The sequence below is a fragment of the Aedes aegypti genome, chromosome 2 (assembly GCF_002204515.2).
Source record: "Aedes aegypti strain LVP_AGWG chromosome 2, AaegL5.0 Primary Assembly, whole genome shotgun sequence".
In the NCBI taxonomy this organism is placed as follows: Eukaryota; Metazoa; Arthropoda; class Insecta; order Diptera; family Culicidae; genus Aedes; species Aedes aegypti.
In genome coordinates this window covers 176,197,729-176,218,062 of record NC_035108.1, presented here as the reverse complement: position 1 = coordinate 176,218,062, position 20,334 = coordinate 176,197,729, and the positions used below count along the sequence as shown (strand labels likewise).

Genomic DNA, 20,334 nt, shown 5'->3' with positions numbered 1-20,334 from the left:
TTCCGGCGGAACCTGATGGAACTGGATCAGCAGCGACGTCGACAGAGAACTCCGGTTAGGTAACCTGAGTTAGATGAAGTTATTCAGCGACGATCATCGAGGCAACGTCGTGCACCTTTCCGCTACGAGCCGTATCAGCTTTATTAACCTTCGGGCTGTCGCGCTGTTGTACTTTGTAGAACAGTTTGATTGATATTCTATGATTTTGTAAAATCAACAAATGTACATAGAAGTCGCATAATAATGAGTAGATCGCAATTTTCAATCGGTAGGGAACCGGATCATATTCTTGGCAATTTTGATTCACTTCGGCAGTGGGGTTTTTTGAACGCTACTGAGCTCATATTTGGATGCAATATGCGTCGTATTGAAATGCTATTAATTGCAAAGTTTCAGATAATCCGGCCGAGAAAAACCTCCCATGCCAAAGTGAATCATGGAAGTGCTCAAGTAGCTCTGCACCCTATATCTAAAAATGGGTCTACCCCGTTTGGCATAATGCCGTTTGGCATAATGCCGTTTGGCATACAGTCGTTTGGCAAAATGTCATTTGGCATAACAGTCGTTTGGCATAATTATGAAAAGCATGAAATTTGATCAAATTTCTTCCATTGAGCAAAGGGTTGATAAACTGCTCGCGATCGTACATTCCATTCCGTTGTCAGTTATTGAAAAGACATACTTTTCATATTCATTTTTCAAGGAAACCAATACATAATAAAACTTTTTTTTTAATTGCATCATACATAACTTCCGAGGCCATTGTGTCCGGAATATTATAGCATATTTTTACAACAATGTCTCCAACGCCTAAGATGTGCCATGCTATTTAAAAAAAAAGGAACATGATATTTTATGGTCCCGGATATGACTGTACTTTTGCAGTATCTTCTTTTTTTAAATTATTATAAATTATTAATTGCCAAACGGCATTATGCCAAACGGGGTAGATCCCTCAAAATCCAGATAATCTCAAAACAAAAGGAGTCTTCAGTAAAGTTGTTCTGGAGGTGATGCGCTATCTGATGGTACCTCATTTATTTCGGAATTTGTCCGCTAGGTGGCACTAGTGGATATTTCAGAATCCTGACCATTTAGAAGGAGTTGTTCAATAAGTTAAAAACTATTATTGTTCGAACTAGTTGATTTAAAATTTTGCCACCAGGCGGCGCTAATGAGCATGAAACTTTTGTTTTGCGGATATTTTAGGATCCTGACCTTCTTGAAAGATGCCATTTGAGCTACTGAACAACTGTGCCGGAGATTTTCTAAGATTTTATTATCTTTCTCAGTGGTCAAGATCCTGAGATCTGCAAAACAAAAGTTCCATGCACACTAGCGTACCCTGTTGGACAAATTAAGAATTAGTTGTTCGATCAATGATAGCCCTTGAGCCACTGAACAACTTTGCCGAAGATGCCATCTTTCTAAGTTGTCAGGCTCCTGGGATATTCGCAAAACCAAGTATGTTGTACAAAGTACAACGCACGACTAGTGCCGTTACAAAAATTCGCGCGGCAACCGAAAGGTTAAACAGGGGATGTGTTGGGCACCCCTAGCGCCGACTCCGAAATTCGTCTACACTGTCGCAGTGCAGTGCCAACTGCAACGTCACCGAAGAAGACTGTCATCAGTTCGTACAATACGAGTAGCAGCACACCTGTGTGCAGAGCATGTACATTTTAATTCGTTTAATTGTTAATCACTAAATAAAGTTTTTGTTTGTTACGAGTCATAATTCTCCGCCTTATTTCCTATCGTAACAGTTAACTGTGGAAGTGCTCATAAGAACACTAAGCAGAGAAGCAGGCTCTGTCCCAGAAATACGAAAAGGAAGATGGAAAGTTACGGGGATCCTTTCCTTAGGTGATCCACCTTCACCCTACGTAGAGAAAAAATATAAACTAATAGTATCGATTAACAAAATCGCATAGCAAAAAGGCAGTCGCTTAAGGGGACACGGGAGACCGTGTTATTTTCCCTATCTTTCGTCTCACTCTAACAATAATCATCAAAATTTTGTGGAAGCAAATCTCGAGTTTAAGTGAACCGATGAAGCTGAAAATTTTTTTTTTTTTTTTACTTAAACGTTTATTTAACAGGCTCAAGCGCCACTAGGCATAACGGAGCCGAATTCAATTGATTTTTTTTTACAAATTCATAATTGCTTCTTAATAATCTATATTAATTTTGGGGAACCGTAAAACTCGCGGTTTGGCCGAGGTTAAGGATAACAAAAAAATGAAGGAGAGGATAGGGTTAAGGTTTACATGTTGACGTTCAGCGTGGTAGTGAGTATCGTTGTTGCTGCAGGTCAACCGTTGAGTGGACATGACGACAACCTGTAACGGTACAAACAAACGTGTTTCGAAGGGACAAGGTGGACAAACGAGACCAAAAAGGGGATTATGTGGACAGCGAGAATGGGAAATCAAACAATGACATCATTTTGCTTCAAAAATTTGTAAATAAGCATCATGTAATCGAAATCCAGCCTACCCAGAACATCTCTAATGTCTTCCTTATCTGGTTTCCCTCGGGCCCTGAGGGATTCACATAAATCGGATCTGGCAATGCCGTATTCGGAACAGTACCACACCACGTGATTGATGTCTCTGTATCCTGCACCACAACCGCAACGGTTACTGTCTGAGAGCCCTATTCGATAGAGGTGCGATCCCAAAGAGTAGTGGTTGGACATCAGCCGACACATTACCTTGATAAAGTCTCGACTCATGTCTAACCCTTTATACCACGGCTTCCTGGACACCCGAGGGAGAATGGAATGCAACCACCTACCCAAGTCACCATTGTCCCATTTTTGTTGCCAACTGAGCAGGGTTTGCTGACGAGCAATAGCGAAAAATTCATAGAAGGCGATTTGACGGTCATAAATATCGCCTTCCATAGCGCCCACCTTGGCGAGTGAGTCTGCTTTCTCATTGCCCGGTATCGAACAATGTGAAGGGACCCATACCAAGGTGATGGTGTGATTCGATAAAGCACTCAGTGAAGATCGTATTTCGCGAAGGAAATACGAGGAGTGCTTTACCGGCCTCATTGAACGTATAGCCTCAATGGAGCTGAGGCTATCCGTAAAAATGAAATATCGATCAGAGGGAAGAGAGGCTATTCGCTCTAATGCATAGTGTATAGCCGCTAATTCTGCGACGTATACCGAACAAGGGTTTTGAAGTTTGTGGGCGGCACTATGAAATTCGTTATAAACACCAAATCCAGTGGAATCATTTGTTTTTGACCCATCAGTGTAAAACGTTCTGTCGCTGCTGACATGACCGAACTTGTTTGCAAAAATTAGTGGAATATACTCCGATCGGAGATGATCTGGAATTCCATGGATTTCCTGCTTCATGGACAGATCAAAACCTACAGTAGAACTGGAGAAGTCTGGGAAGCAACTACGATTTGGAGCATTCAATGAAGGGTTAACCTCCAGACTCATGTACCAGTAGTACAGTGTCATAAATTTTGTTTGAGGATTTCGTTCGATTAGCTTTTCAAAATTTCCAATCACCAATGGATTTAACACCTCACATCGGATGAGGAAGCGTAGCGATAATTCCGCGAAACGATCTGATAAAGGCAGTACTTCTGCTAAAACTTCTAAACTCATCGTATGAGTTGAGGACATGCATCCTAGCGCGATCCGAAGACAACGATACTGGATACGCTCCAGCTTCAGGATGTGTGTTTTCGCGGCGGATTGAAAACAAAAGCTACCGTATTCGAGGACCGACAAAATCGTTGTTCGATAAAGCTTTATCAGATCTTCCGGGTGGGCTCCCCACCATGTTCCAGTGAGGGTACGCATGAAGTTGATTCGTTGCTGGCATTTCTGATACAAATATTTGATGTGCTTTCCCCAGGTGCATTTAGAGTCGAACCAGACCCCTAGATACATGTGTGAAATACCCTGAGCAAGCTCCTTACCCATGAGTTGAAGCTCTACCTTTGCAGGATCACGCTTCTTAGAAAAGACAACCAACTCAGTTTTCTCCGGGGAGAATTCGATACCCAGCTTCAAGGCCCAAGTAGACAAATTGTCTAGAGTATCTTGCAGTGGTCTTTGCAAATCATCCGCCCCTGGTCCTGTTACAGAAACAACGGCATCATCCGCAAGCTGTCTTAGCGAGCAATTTTCCACGAGACAATTATCAATGTCTCTGACATAGAAATTGTAAAGAAGGGGACTTAAACATGAGCCCTGGGGGAGACCCATGTAACTTATTCGTGAAGTTGTCGAGGTACCGTGAGAAAAGCTCATACGTTTCTCAGACAACAAATTATACAAGTAGTTGTTTAATAATAATGAAAGCCCACAATCATGGAGTTTGTCAGAAAGGACATCTATGCATACTGAATCAAAAGCCCCCTTAATGTCCAAAAATACTGAGCCCATTTGCTCCTTTTGAGCATAGGCTAGTTGGATTTCTGTTGAAAGTAACGCAAGACAGTCGTTCGTTCCTTTGCCTCTGCGGAAGCTGAAAATTTATTGGGTTGTGCACTATATATATAGAATCATAGTGATACATTTTTGCATCGATATATGGAGTGGTTCATGGGATTTGCTTCTTGAAATGGATAGGGTGATTATGATGACGTCCCGTGCGGTCTTAAGCTTAATCAAGGGATGGAACCGTTCTTTCTAATAAATGTACCGAACATGACTGTTTGAATTTCTGATAAAACGTGTATTCCAATCAAGGATGTATATTATAGTAATAGGATGTATAAACTTAACATAAGTTGTAATATTTAGTATTTGTTATATTGTAATTTTAATATTCAACTTCAAGTCGATTTTTTATTCTCGAAAAATATGTTGAAATGAATTTAAAATTCAGTACCTTGTTTTTTTTTTATATTATCTATGATATTCATCACATTCATACATTTCATTTGTTTTCTGATGCTATTTTCGTTACAAGTGGAAGGATGAATTTTCTTCTAATTTTGAGGGACTGTTTTAAGAGTTGTAGGTAATCTGTATTATGATATATTTGTTATTTTTCATTGGACAGAATCGACTTGGTTAAAGCTGATATCAAATTGGCATGTAGGTGGAAAAAGGTTTACTGATGATAATAGCATTTTGACACAGGACTTTATTCTGAGTAGAATAAATAGAGAATAATTTTTTGGCGTCAACGTGAGCTCCCACTGTTGAAAATAAGCTATCTGAAGATCCGTTGATGCAACATAAATATCGTGTTAGTTTTATCGGCCATATATACTGCAAAAGGCTGCTGAGAACATCTTCATTTGCTGAGTTAGTATTTTGCGGCTTATACTAACGTTTAACATTCATTTATTCACTTATGACCCTCATCTGGAAATCTGGGACCACCATTAGTGTAGGATTGCTTGCTATGGCCACCTTTCATCTCCACGCGACGTACACAGGTTTGCAGATAGGGATCAATGTAGGAAACGTACAATTTGCGCATTAAATGCACACGCGCCGACTTCTACTGGAGGGGAAGCGTCTCCACGAAGCTGGCAATCTCGGCATCGCTGCGTACCACTTCTGCGAATTTGTCCGGGAAGTCACGGTTGATTTGCTTAACAAAGTTGAACACCAGGTCACGGCACTCTGCAAAATAGGATGATTGAGCATTACACTTGTTAATTTCGATGGATATTTCAAATCATACCGTCATTATTGTGCTGCTGTTTATACAGGACCTGTAGGGCAACTACTAGAACGCGTCCCAGAAGTGGAATAAGATGTTCGTTTCCTTGACGATAAATGACATCCAAGCTGCGGAACACGGCGGAATTCTCTTCAAAATCTTCGCGTAGTGGCAGATACTGAACAAACACTGGCAGGACCTAAGAACAATATTATTCATTAGAATGTATTACAATACAAATGAACAACAGGATGGCCACTAAGAATCAAAAAAATGAATTCGCAAGTTTTCCCCGATGATTTCTTGAGAATTGCCTGGAACAAAAAACCTAATTACCTAAAAAAATAACAAACATTCATCATTAAATTTAAAACTGTTGTTTCGTTTTTGCTATTAGAAACAAATCAAACGTTTTCAAACTTAGTTCTATAATTATTATACCATCTTAAAGATTCAATTTATCATAAGAATTTCAATTGAACCCTGGCATGAAACTGGCCTATTGTATTTTCGACAGCTTTGTCTAGGGTGGTTTTCTCAAACGTTATTAGGGGCAATTGGGGCAATATGAACATACGGGGCAATTGGCTCATATTGAGTTTTGACCTGGTTTTGACCTCAAAAACAGTGTTTTAATGTCTAGTGTCATTATGATCTGCCAAAGGATCCATCAAATAGCCACCACAATAAAAACCGTAAGAATATTTGTTTGAACACTCAAGATATTTACAAAAATGTAGAAATTTGTCCTTCGCCATGAAAACCTTATAATTTTGGCAGTTTTTAATTAAGCCTATACTGCCCATAAACGTATAATTGTCCCATGTGAATAGGAAATCCAGCAAACATGGGAGTGACATGCATTTATGGGCAGTATAAGACAATTATATTTATAATTCTGGTAAATATTACCAATCCATTGAAACTTCTGATCATAATGAACAGTTCGTTAGCGAAATTAGATTTGCCCGTAAACAAAATTATTGAAAAACAATGTATTATTTTCAAGATGAAGGGGCGGGGCAAAATGAGCCACCTAGATTTAAGCAAAACAAACGATGTTTTGAACGTAAAAATGCATTGCCTAAATATACCAGTTTTTTTTTACTGCATAGTCATCTTTATGCACCATTACAAGTGGCACACTTTGCTACAAAATACGTTGAACCAAGTATCGCAATTATTACTAGTATAACATGGTCTGTTTACTATGTATTATGTATCTTTAAAAAATAAGCCGCTAGAATCAATACTTTCAAGCAAAGCTAATACAATTTCCTTTCTAATAATGTACTCTTCACCACTAACTCTTCTCTATACTGTTTTAAATAAAAATCATTCGATTGAATGAGGTGGCTCATACTGCCCCGTAGGGTGGCTCATAATGCCCCATATGGTTGGCGACCACGTAAAAAAACATGGTTTTCCAAAAAGTTCCTGAAATGATTTGCAAGTTGATGTTAACATTATTTATCGACGTAACATGGAAGATATCATTTTATAGTACAAGTCACTTGCATTTAAACCATAATTTATGCTGTTTTTCTATGCGTTCCATGACGTTTTCCTTAGGCCTTGCCCCGATCACCCCTATTTATTGATTTGGTTCTGCATCAATTAACTTGATAAAATTTCGCCAATTCACTCGGTTCATGGGCACTTCTCTCCATCCTCGACTGCGACTGACGCTCTCCAGGTCCTATTGTACCGAGGTTTTCCCGGTGATTTCAAATTCCCAACCTTTTCCCGAAATTCCCGCCTGGGTGGCCACCCTGTATGAACGATTACGACTTACCTCTTTCATGGGAACTAAGCTGCTGTTGGTGGAAATCAAACGGGCTAGTGCTCCACAAATATTGTCCAGGGTTCCAGCGTGTTGTTCCTTGGCAACCACATTCGATAGACACGCTAGGATTTGAGGGTAGTGTCTGTAAAACATACAGAAACGAATTAAAAGACTGTATATGGAGCTAACATTCAAGGGGTAATTTACTTGTAAGAACATTCGTTTCCGTGAAGAACCATTTCTCCAATGCCGTAAACTGCATTGTTTCGAACTTCATTATTACGATCCTGAACGCAGGACACAAAAATAGGCAACAGTGCTTCGACCCAGTTTGCGGAGAACTCTTTTAGGCCGCGGAAGCACTCAGACAGTACCCCGATTGCAAAGGCGCGCTGCGAATCGGTTGTTTCGTCTTTGTGTTTCGTTTTTTCCTGGAAAATCAGAAGCTTAGTTAGTTTAGAAACTTGTCAAGTGGAGAGCTAGATACTTACGATTTTCTGAATAAAATAAGGCCAAACCCGTCCGAAGTATACAGCAAACTCTGCCGGTGATAGAGCGCGTCCAAATTTAGGCAAAATGTCGCCAGCAGATTCGAGAATAGCTTCATCGTATTCGCTTTCTTCTTGTTCCTCGTCCACAGGTTCGTCAAACTGACAGGCAACTTTCCCGTTCAGGACATCAACGATGCAACCGAATATCGCGTCCTTCTGTCCTTCGGCCTGCATAGCAGCAGCACCGACCTTTTCCAAAATGTCACTGTATCCATCCAAGGCCGACATGACTACCGTTCGTTCTTCGTCCGTGCGGATAATTTCGCTTAGTTTCGGGATCAAAATCAAGATCGTTTGATTTACTCCTTCGACGTTTCCCAACTCGTGGAGTGAGATGACAAACTGTTTCAAGGCATCAATGGACGCCTTGCGAATGTCTTCGTTGGGGTAGTTAATTAGCTTATAGATTTCTTCGAAGGCGGTTTGAATGAATGGTGCAAAGGCCGGTCCCGTATGTTCAGCAAACTCCATTAAGGCTAAAATTGCTTCCTCTTTCTCGTCCATGTAGGCATTTTCTACACTGTAGCCAGCGATGTCGTCATCCTCATCATCGTTATCATTGTCAGAATTTTCGATGTCGTATTCTTGATCATCTTCCTCCTCGTCGTCGGCACCGTTCAACAGCACCAGATCATCATTGTCGTCTTTGAATGTTGGAACAATACCTTCAGTACTTTTTACACTTTCCAGCATGGACTCGACGATCTTGGTCAACGAGCCAGCCATATCCTCTTTCACCGAAGATGCCATCGAAGCAAACAAATTGTAGCAGCTTCTTCTGAGATCTGGATCATCACACCCATCCATCATGGTCAAACCCAGGTTCAGCGTGTCAACTGCTAGAGGAAGGAAATTATCCTTTCCAATAGTTCTTACCAGAGCAGCAAAGGTGTCAATAGCTTGAGGACGTAGAGCACAGATGTCTTCATCGTCAGTTTTTACCAGATACATTTTCAAGCTCTCGATAAGACGCGGGAAATATGGAAGCATGTGAACCTTAGCTGCGTTCGCCGTAGCGGCAATCGCGGTCAACGAAAGCTCCCTTAAGTGAACCGTGTTTTGAGCATCAAGTGCTTCGAATAGGCGATCCATGAGAATTGGCAAATGGGGTGTCAGTTGATCTTCGAGATTTTCGCAGAATGTTTCCAGAGCGTAGAATACCCGATCGATATGCTGAGGTTCCTTACCACCGCTACGAATTTGCAAACACAGTTGTTGCAGGAATTCGAACAGGATAGGCAAGATTTCTTCGGCGTACTGTGAGATTTCCGGCTGAAGATGCTCGGAAAATTGGCCTAGTGCAAATAATGCCGCGTTACGAATCAAAGGATTGGGATCGGTGATGCCAGTTTTGATCACATCCAGAAGTGGTTTCAAATACTTGTTGCAAATGTGCTCCGAGCAGCCTTCGGCAATGACGGCGATAGAGAGATATGATGCCTTCTTGGCTAGTGGGTCATTTCCGCGGAGTGCCGGTTCGAGAAGAGCCATCAATGTCGGAATCAGTTGCTTTGGAGGGATGTGCAACGCCAAGACGTCCAGCGATTGGGCAGCACATGTACTCGGGGTAGATACTTCATTACTACCGAAGTATTCTTCCTCCTCATCCTCGATTTCCGGCGCAACGCTCATTAGATGAAATAGCGCGACGACAATCGGTTCGACCAATTTTTGTTTGATGATCATTTTCTTCTTAAGCCGTACCAACCAGCCAATGTAAGTTATGGCTTTGACACGTACCGAATCTTCGAGATCGGGTTTCTGGGCAATTTCCAAACAAAATTCGATAAGGAGTTTCAGATGAGGAGTCAAAATTCGGGAAGATTCATCAGCCAAATTTTCAAGAATATCGAAAGCCTCGATAAACTTAAACGAGTCTTGCTGAGCAAAGCCAACCAAAGCCTTGACGACGTATGGAATAGATTGCTGGTAGGTATTCTCTGCTACCGGGTGGCCAGTTATGAAGCGCACCAAGTGGGACATTCCTTGCAGGATGTTGAAGACAACCGGAGTTGACATGTTGCCGCTAGCTTCTGTTGCCACCAGAGCGGATGAGAATAGTTGACAAACCGTTTCGAAATGAGGAATCAATTGGTCCGGTGAAGTGTCGGCTAGTGTGCAGAAGGTTGCTGATCCAATTTCGGCCATCTTAGGATCGCTGGAACTGGTACTGTCGAACATAAACTTGAGTACATCATTCATCCACGCTTGATCCCTTGAGGCTTCGTGACGCACTAAAACGCCGACAAAGGCAGTGATTGCATTGCGTACGGACTTCTCCGGTTCCTTGACGATGGCTTCCAGCATGCCTTGTTTGATAAGGGCCTGTTGTTCGGCTGGTACTTGTTGCCAGTTTCGCAGCTTACCGAGTTGCTTCTTCAGCAACATGGCACTGTATTGTCGAATTTGAGCATCTTTGTGGGACACAGCGATTTCGCACAATTGCGGAATAGTTTCCGGACGTTTGAAGGCTTCCTTCAAATCGGCGCTGGCCTGTTGAGAAAAGCATGAAAAAGGGATTTTTGTATATAATAGTTATAGAAGTTCTTTTAGGCCGTAATTAGTTTATTTGTTTATACTGTTTGTTTGTTATTATCATCATTTGTATTTTTATTGATTAAACATAAGTTTACTGAGCATAAGCATGAGCATGATTGACCGCCCGCAGTTGCTGGTCCGTTATGCAAGAACATACTTCAACAAGGAACCAACGGATGCAACTTGCGAACAGTTGCACCCTCAGTGTGCAATTATTGGAATTTCTATTTTTTTGCTAAGCAATACCGGCACCGGCTGTGTCCGATTACAGGCCAATTTGGGATGGGGGGGGAATGTTGACATGTTATTCGCTTTAGAGAAGTCGTTGACTCCTCTGTACTTCAACGAGAAAACACCGGGAGTTTGGAAAATGGAAAAGGATAGAGTTAGAGGATTAGTCTTGGCAAACGGCAGTGGCTTGCTTATAAGGGCTGTAGAGATCGCGAAGAAATAATGCATCATTTTCACGAATTACATAAAACCCAAACATGGTTGGTAAACCCTAGGCATAGCGTACTATAGGTACTTCGCGTACCAGAAGGAATAAAATAAACCCTGATGTGTTGTCCTTAGTCTCCTGCCCAGCAACTCCTATCCATACCTCCTCGCGGTACTGGCCGGGGTATGAACAACCTAAGGGAAGATCGGGTAACGAACCTCGGTGGCCCTTTTGCTGACAGGTAGGGGCGATAAACCTGGAGCTATGTACTCGATGTTAGGAGCGGATGACAACTTCTGTTCCCTATGTCAGGACCAGCTGATCATCGCCCGAGTTCCAAAGGACTTTAAGCTAAACGTTGCCATATGGTCCTCTGGATGAAAGAAGGTGTAAGTTGAGAATTAAAAGCCGATTCTTTAACTTTAGCATAATCAACGTGCACACATTCAGGAAGCACTGATGAATCGACTAATATATTGATTTTTCATGTCGAAATGAACTTCAGGTCAAAATTTCAGTCAATTTGGAGAAAATTTAGAAGTGCTTCAAATCAATTACAGTAATACCTCTATTTTTATTGTCTTTTTTTGTATGGTATTCAGTTGGAGCTGCCTGACAGCTTAACTTGTCAAGGCTGAACCCTCGGTCTGGCTTTTGCCAAGTTTCCCCTCTACCAGGACCAATACTCAGACGGACTAGGCTATGGCGCCCACATGAACACTGTTTTTTATTAGTATTGTGAGGTGGTAGTTTTTTTTTTAAATACCCATATTCCCTTGCTTCTGAGAAAAGGAAGCATTGTGAAAATCAGCAGCTCCATCAGAATTTTTTGAAATAGTAGTGTAGTAGTGTCATTACTAATACTGTCTAGTCGAAATGGTTTTGAATAACACAGCGTAACAAAAATGACGTTTTCGCGTGTCTCAAGGATCAAATTATGTGTTTCTAGTAGATTTTGGGTCGCTGAATCTGATGCCGTTCACAGAAATGTTCCAGCACGTCACAATTTTTAGCTACAGGTCGCCAAAGTTGTATAAAACACTGGTTTTATTGATGTTTACATGAAATTTAAAGTATGATTTATCAAACTTTTTTGTGATTTAATTTACCAAACATGCTAAATAGGACTTGAACTTTCAATTTAGATACAAATCAGTTGAAATTTCACGATAAAATTTAGGTTAAATCGATTTTTTTCAACATGTTTGCAGTTTTCATATAAAATTCTTCGTTTCTCTTATATGGCATAATACAATACTTTTCTGAACCACCAAAAAATAACATTTTACCATCGAAAATATTATGAACTTCGTTGATAATTATTGTTCTATACATAAAGTTTGAATTCTGTGCCAAATTGAGCAAACAAATTGCCGTACAAGTTGGAAAACTTGCATGCAAGTTGGCTGAAACAGTCAAGTTTAGCATTTTCAACAGTCAATATCTTAAAAACTAGACGTGCCATGATATTTCTGAAAACGGCAATGGACTCAGCAACCCTTAATTTAGTAAATAGCGGTATTTTGGTTCTTGAGACAAAACCGTGTTCCGCAGTGTAATTTGTCATTTAAGTGCTATTCTGATTACTCATGTCTTTTACGTAAAATTAGAGTCTTAAATGTCAATTGTCGTCAAGTATTAACAAAATTAGGCAGTTTAGTAGTAGTTCTAATCAATTTCAGGTCTTTACGTTCATATATCCTTAAAGAAAAAAGTCACTTTCCTTGTCTGTTCAACAATTTCTTGAAACTAGCAAGTGTATGATCGATCTCAGCGTCTTACTTTCCATAGTCATTTTATGGTGAATATTTAAGAGTAAAGTTGCCTTAGGCTTCTATCAAAGATGGTTAGAAGGAAAAAGATAACCGACTGCCGTCTTTTCTAGGCGACATGAATAGCGCCGCTCTGGTGAGTCAAAAGCCAACTAATATGCAACGTTCTCCTAGTGACCACCAGATGTTGAGGTGTTCGTTTATGACATTCACGCTTGAAAAAAAGTACGTAACTCAAACGGGGATGTTTGATTTTGCCAATCATAAAATGTGAGAAAAAGAAGAAAATCCCAGCACATGAACATGTTTTAGTATGTATAAAAATTACACAAATTTTGTGTTGGCCCAGAAAAGCCTGATGTTATGTGAGTCAAATTCACTTCTGTGTAACAATTTTTAAGCGTGGTGGTTTTGATTTCTTCCAGTTTTCATTTTTTGATTGCACGATGATTTAAATTTAGCTGAATATAATGTTTACGCGCTTTTGACTCAACAGATGGCAGTAGTGCTACTTGAATAACGTGTCGTCTGCAAAATATATGGCAAAATAAAGAGTCGATCATCTTTTTCCTTTTAACCTTCTTTGATAGCATTGCTGTTTCATGACTCAATATATCCATGAGTCGATGGTCCCTTCAATATCGACTAATAGAGGGTTGACTGTATTGAACTAGCAGGTTTTTTCAGTATATCTTACATATTTTTTCAATATTTTTCCGAATTTAAATATTTTATATTTTTCTTTTTATTTTCTTTTACCTCTCCATTACAGTAATCATTAAGAAATGAATTCAGAAAAAAAATCTTTAGAAGAATCCTTGCGTATGTTCAAGGAAACTATAAAGAGAAACTATAAAAAATGATGAGATCTTTCAGAAATCTTTGAAAAAAAAAGTTAATGTTGATCAGTCTATGAACATTTCTAGCAGGCAATAGGGCGATATTCAAAACTGAAAAGGCAATAGATGACTCTTTTTCAGTGGTAGTAAAAACGAAATCCTGAAGCAAATAAAGAACAATGGAAGATGAACTAAACACAAAAAGTTATGTATTCATATTACGCTTGATTTCTAATCACTACTTTTTCGATCCAGTTTCCTAATTGCAAGTAATTTACGTTTTGACAGTTCACCGACTACCATTCCTTCATGCGCTTGTGTTTGAAATTTGAGAAATTTGAAAATCCAGCGTAGCGCGATCGGTGAAAGGTATACACACATCAGTGTCGCCGCTAGGCGGCCAGCACAGATAAACTGAATGTTCGAAGGGTTGTTGTCTGTACTTTTTGCCACTGGCGCCAACTGTTAGCGATTAAGATCAAAATAAACAGTCGTTACCCTATTATGGAACTTCAAGTATTTTGTTATGAGGAACTCGTGATAAAACTCCCAAAGCAAATATTTTTGTAGTTTATTGACAGAACTTTAGAATGAATGTCCCAAGAATTCTTTAAAAATGTTTTTTGTTTCAGGATTCATGAAGAAATTACTAGAAAACATTAAACATTAAAAACAAGAACTATCTTTGAGGTATTTTCCGTACATAAATTTCTGAACGAATACGTGGTGGAATTATCGGCAGTATTCTAGGAGAATTTTCTGGGGGATCTGGAGAATTTGCTCAGTTCTTGAACGAATATATCTTTGTAATAAAAAAAATCCATATAAAATTTGCTAGACTTATCGTTTTCAAGAATTACTTGAAGAGCAACTTGAATGAAAAAGAATCATTGAGAACTTTCCTAAGAAAGAAGAATTCATAGTTGAATCCACTTTATATGCTGGAAAAATTACTTGGTGATATTTTTGTACAAAGACACAGTAGAATTCATAGATATATTTAAAAAAAACTAACGGAGAATTTCAAAATAATTGAATGCAAAATTTAGAATTCGGAATTCCTTGGAAACAGTTATTGGAAATATTCTGGAAAAATTCCTGAAGGAATATTTGAACCATTTCTTGGTGAAATTGAATGTGAACCTTCGGATGAGATCCCTCAAAGCATTCTTAAGATGGGAATCCGTTAAGATGAAGATAAATCGAAGCCAAACCTCAAATTTTCAAGAGCACGGATCTGGAGAACCAAACATCCGTTTGAGCTGAAAACTTAATCGATTGGTCACTCGCTAGTGGTGACCAATCGATTAAGTTTTCAACTCAAACGGGTGTTCAGTTCTTCAGATTTGTGCTCTTGAAAATTTGAGGTTTGGCTTTGATTCATCTTCACCTTAAGTCAATCTTGATAAAATGTTCCTAGAAACTCTTAGAAGAATCTCTGAAACCGCTTTAAAAAATCTGGTGGAATTCCTGGCATCATTTCTGAAGATCTTAGAAGTTTTTAAACATAAATATCAGGAGAATTAACTATATTTTAGCCTTTGAGGCCATTGAGAACATTACGTTAGGCAAGAGATTTCTGAGATTTTCAGCCATTATTGCATAATAGAGCGAAAGATTGTTAACCTGTCAACTATCACTCCGTACAATTTGGTGGTGTGCAATCTTATTTCAATATTTTTAGCGGAAAAAGTAGCGGAAAATAATTTTTGCAATTTCTCATATCGTAATAGGCTGTTTTTCATCACGTCAATCTGTCATGGAACGGCCTACTTTCCTGCACTGAAGTATGCAGTGCGGTAATAGTCATTACGCAACTGAAACCAGTGCTGTAATAATTAATTACGCAACGCTTTCTCATTACGCATCTGTTTTGAGTTGCGTAATATATCATAACAAAACAATTTTTCAGAAATTGTATAATAATGATGAATGCATTCCTATATGATTTCTGATATGTACCCGCAAGTAGTCTTCTACGAAATTGCAAAAACGTGCTTTTTTCATGTTAGTCCATGAGCCTCTGTACGTGCCATAAATTATTTTGTTCTTTTGACTTTTACTGTGTGCCGTGTGTTGGTGCTGTCTCGCTCTCTCTATAGGCCTTTTCATGTGACAGGTCCGTCTATGCATTTGTTTACATCGGTGGAGGACCAGTGCTAACACGGGCCTGTCATTTTCATATGTCGTTTTCGTTTTTAGGAACTGGGTCGGTGATCAACACTTAAAACAAACAAACGTCAAACAAATTGTAGTCCGGTCGAACCTGAATCGGGTTGGGGTTGAAACTGTGATTCAGAACGGGTTGCGCCAGTTCCAACCTGGGTTCAAAAACGAATTCGACAATAGAAGAACTGTCAAAGAGCTTCCGGATCAGCTGATTTGAAACGTCATGTAAATAGGCCTATAGGGCAACTTGAAAACAGAGCGCACAGTAAAAGTCTAACGTTTTATAGCATGCATAGGCTCATGCATGCTATAAAACGTTTGACTTGTACTGTGCGCCCTGTTTCAAGTTGCCCGTGAGAGAGAGCGAGACAGCACCAACACAAGGCGCACAGTAAAAGTCAAAAGAACAACAGAATTTATGGCACGTACAGAGGCTCATAATAAGCCTATATGCCAGGGGAAGTGGTTCACCCAGAGTGAATTTATATCAGAGAAAAAGTAGATTTTGTATGAAAATTGACAGGAAAATTAATGACAAGTTCATCCACTTCTCCTGGCCTATACATGCTAAAAAGCTTCACTAGCCACGTTGAATATGCCTGTAAAAGGGCATCTACGGCTATAGCGGCGCTTTCGAGGATGATGTCTAACAGCTCTGCTGTAATTGCCAGCAAACGCAAGCTGCTGGCAAGCGTGGCGCTATCCATACTAAGGTATGGAGGACCAATCTGGTCAAAAGCGCTTAGAACGAACAGAAACCTAAAGCGGTTGGAAAGCACGTACAGGATAATGTGCTTAAGAGTAGCAAGTGCATACCGGACGGTATCTAAAGAGGCCGTGTGCATCATAGCCGGGATGACGCCCATCGGGCTCATCATCAAGGAAGATGTTCAATGCTTCAACCAAAGGGGTACCAGAGGAGTCCGCGACACGTGTAAAGAGGAAACGCTCAGAAGCTGGCAGCAGGAATGGGATAACTCCACTAAGGGTAGATGGACCCATGGACTAATGCCAAATGTGTCAGATTGGTATGGTAGAAGCCATGGGGAAGTGAACTTCCACCTGACGCAGTTTCTGTCAGGACATGGTTGCTATAGACAGTACCTGCATAGGTTCGGGCACTCAGAATCTCCTGCGTGCCCCAATTGTGCTGGTGTAGAGGAAACAGCGGAGCATGTCGTGTTCGATTGCCCCCGTTTCATTGTTGTGAGAGGTCGCATGCTCACTACATGCGGAGGGGACACGTCCCCCAACAATATTATAGAGAGAATGTGTGCGGATGCCGAGTGCTGGAATGCAGTAACTACGGCTGTCACTCACATTATGTTAGAATTGCAGCGTCTATGGCGCGCCGACCAAGAGTTGGCTGCAGAGGATTAGCCCTGCCGAGGCTGGTCCCTTGTAACATTGTTTAAGTCGGCTAGGAGAAGCAGTTTGCCTAGGCTACTTCTGCTACACGTGTTGTGCTATATGCACTGGTCCCTTCCCGAAGAAATACCGTAAGGTGGTTCTGGGGAGATGAGGGTCTGAGTCCAAGGGTCATGTCGATGCACTGTTCACCACTTGAGCAATTCTAAATGAATTGCTCATGCACAGTGCATAGGCTGGTTTTAGCGGGTCGTCGTTGGTGCGTCATCCCCGCATTCCCTGAGTTATCTTCTCAGGGGATCTGTTTGCAGATTTCCCCCTTGTAAAAAACAAAAAAAAAATACATGCTAAAAACGTTTGACTTTTACTGTGCACCCTGTTTTGAAGTTGCCCGTGAGAGAGAACGAGACAGCACCAACACACGGCGCACAGTAAAAGTCTTGAGAACAAAATAATTTATGGCACGTACAGAGGCTCATCTCGGCTCACTGTAACGTTCATAAATTTCGTATCGGTTTCTCTCTCCCAGGGTGTATCCACATAAAAAAGTTTCTAAGTACTTTATTGAAGGATTCCGTTTGATTTCTCCCGAAGAGTTATCCGACGTCATATCCGATTTTCTTAACAAATAACGAACAGTGTAAATTCTACAGAGCAGAAATGCAATTGCTGTCCCATGATGTAAGAACTAACAATGGAAATAGGGATTGAATCCTGAGAAAATTGAGAGAATCTCTCACGTATCGCTCTCTGTAACTATCATATCATAACATAACATGCTGCACATTATGAGAGACTGTTTATCGTATACTGCTACAACTTTGATCAGATTGGGCGGGGATAGTAGTGCATGATGAAACCCCTCTAAACATGCTCCAAGCCTGGGGGACACTCTTGCTATTGGAAGTTCGTGAATTGTTTATCGTGCGAGTAAAGAACAACATCTATCCCCAACGATAAACAAGCGAGAAAAATGGATTCTATCATCGCTCTCTCTTTGGGGCTCTCGCTCGCTGCTTCCATTTATCAGACTTGTTACAACTTGCGATACATTGACGATCGTGGGCCGCGGGATGTTTTTCTTTGCTTGCTTTGATCATGCTTCATACTCAAATGAGAGCGAATTCTGCAATGCCTGATTGGAAATGTTGCAGTTATGTCGTCAAATCAATTCTATAAGGCCGGTTTGCTACTGACAAGAAAAGGAATCGCCTATCTCGATGCGTGGAAAATTTCTCCCAAGAAATGGTCAAGAAAATCACTTTTTTCTGATCGCAGTACGCAGTTGAGAAGAAATGTCACTTCAATGGGGGCTCTCTGTAGGAAATTTCTTGACCCTTTCAGTCAAGGAATTTCTTTACTTTTCTTGAGCGAAACAGCATACTTAGCTATAGAATACAAACATAACTGAACACAAGAAAATTCAAGTACCTAACAAGAATAAAATTTTCTTTGTTTACTTATGTTATTGTTCATTGGGACACCTTAACAAATGTTAAAAGTAATAAAAATCGTGAATATAACTGTAAGTTTTTGAAGATATTGTTCAAAACGATAAACTTTTCACTTGCCCTACTTGCTGAAGTAAGGAGACGTTTTTCAAAAACTTTTCCTGTACTTTTTTTCTTTAATTTTCCATAAAAATAAATTTCAGCATACTGCTTATATTTCATGGGAGTCAAGCTAAAATATATACACGACCTCATTTGTTTTAGTTTAAAGTATCTAGGATTTGAAGAATCCCAACTATGCGAAATCCATTACCCACTTGCCCATGTTACCTTACCACTTCCATGATTCAGATTTGCTTGAAACTTTGCATAAAGAAGCACTTCAATGCAATGTGTACCTATTATGCCCAAATATGAGCTGTAGCTTTAAAACCCCCTTCCGGCCGGAGTGCATCAAAAAAGATAAGGATCCGGATCCTTATTCGTTCATTGCGCAAAATGCGTAGAGGCATGCAAGTTCTTTATAGGTACGTTGTCTTGAACAATTCTTATCAGCTGAAAATGACTGATGCGAAAGGAGCTATGCTTTTCAAGCATTGATGTTTAATAGTTTTCCTCGAAAATCAACTATTGAAATAATCGGCAAATAAAGAAGAAACTCATCTACTCACCTGTTGTATGACATCGTTGTCCGCAACCAACAAATTTCTAATGATTTGCTCCATCTTTTCAATCACGCGTTTCCTGCCGCCTGCTTCTGGATTTCTGGCGATTGTAGGTTCTCGCAATTTGGATTCAGCTGCAACTTTTCTGCCACCCAACACCCGTGTAGGTATTTACTGCAATTACGTTCCGAGTGGATTCAGATCGGCGTTTATCGCGACAATCACCGCTTCTGGTTGCAAATTTGGGAAGCCAGAAGAAAATTTTCACTCCACCACCTTCTGTGCTGCTGCCTAACTTTTTAATGTCGGAGATTCTAACCTCACAAAACGAATTAAAGGCATGAGCGAAATTCTTATAAGAAAATACATGCAGCCCACCCTGAAAAAAAAAAAACATTTTTAGCACAATTATTATAGCAACAAATACTTCAGCACGCACGGTAGGAAACTTTCGCACAAAGCCATACGGGACGACTTCTAGCAGGCCCATGACAACCATATATCGATACACAGTGTTCTTCGTAGCCAGGATGTCCCGGGCGATAAGTGAATATCGCCCACTGTCAGTTGTAAGAACTGTCAAAATAAAGACCATTGTTTTGTTTAATTGTTTGTTATGGTTTGATTATCAATTGTTGATATTGTTAAATCAGCTAATAATGTGCCAAAAGGTTGAAGCACATTCAACATTTCGATGACTTTGGAAGGAGAGCAAACATTAAAAGGCATCCTGCAAGCCTCCAAGCAAGCAATCAGTGATTTGATTGCGACTCTTGCTCGATTATGGATCATAAACATTAAACAAAACTTCGCATCCTGATTGCACTCTCGATTCAATTTACCCGAAAATGAGTAAACACATGGAGATGTTGACTACGCTAAAAGTCGTCCCGTGCCATGGGCCTGACTTCTAGCGTAGTAAACATCTCCATGTGTTTACCCATTTTCGGGTAAATTGAATCGAGAGTGCAATCAGGATGCGAAGTTTTGTTTAAATGTTTATGAAGCCCCAAGCACAATGTGAGCGGCAGCGCGGTACAACGGCAAAACGGCAAGCCCATCTTGAGCTACACTCTACTTGTCAAGTCAATTTTGAAAAGGA

At 40.2% G+C, this 20,334-nt stretch overlaps 1 protein-coding gene across 1 annotated transcript; it reads right to left on the bottom strand.

The window, feature by feature from the left end:
• Positions 1–4,860: 4,860 nt before the first annotated feature.
• Positions 4,861–19,560, bottom strand: LOC5573704 (importin-4). The gene is made up of 6 exons (XM_021843228.1): positions 19,239–19,560; positions 7,932–10,484; positions 7,648–7,871; positions 7,450–7,582; positions 5,676–5,853; positions 4,861–5,614 (listed from the first exon to the last, which is right to left on the bottom strand). Exons 1-6 carry the CDS (start codon positions 19,290–19,292, stop codon positions 5,490–5,492), a joined length of 3,267 nt encoding a protein of 1,088 aa, XP_021698920.1. The 5' UTR covers positions 19,293–19,560; the 3' UTR covers positions 4,861–5,489.
• Positions 19,561–20,334: the final 774 nt, after the last annotated feature.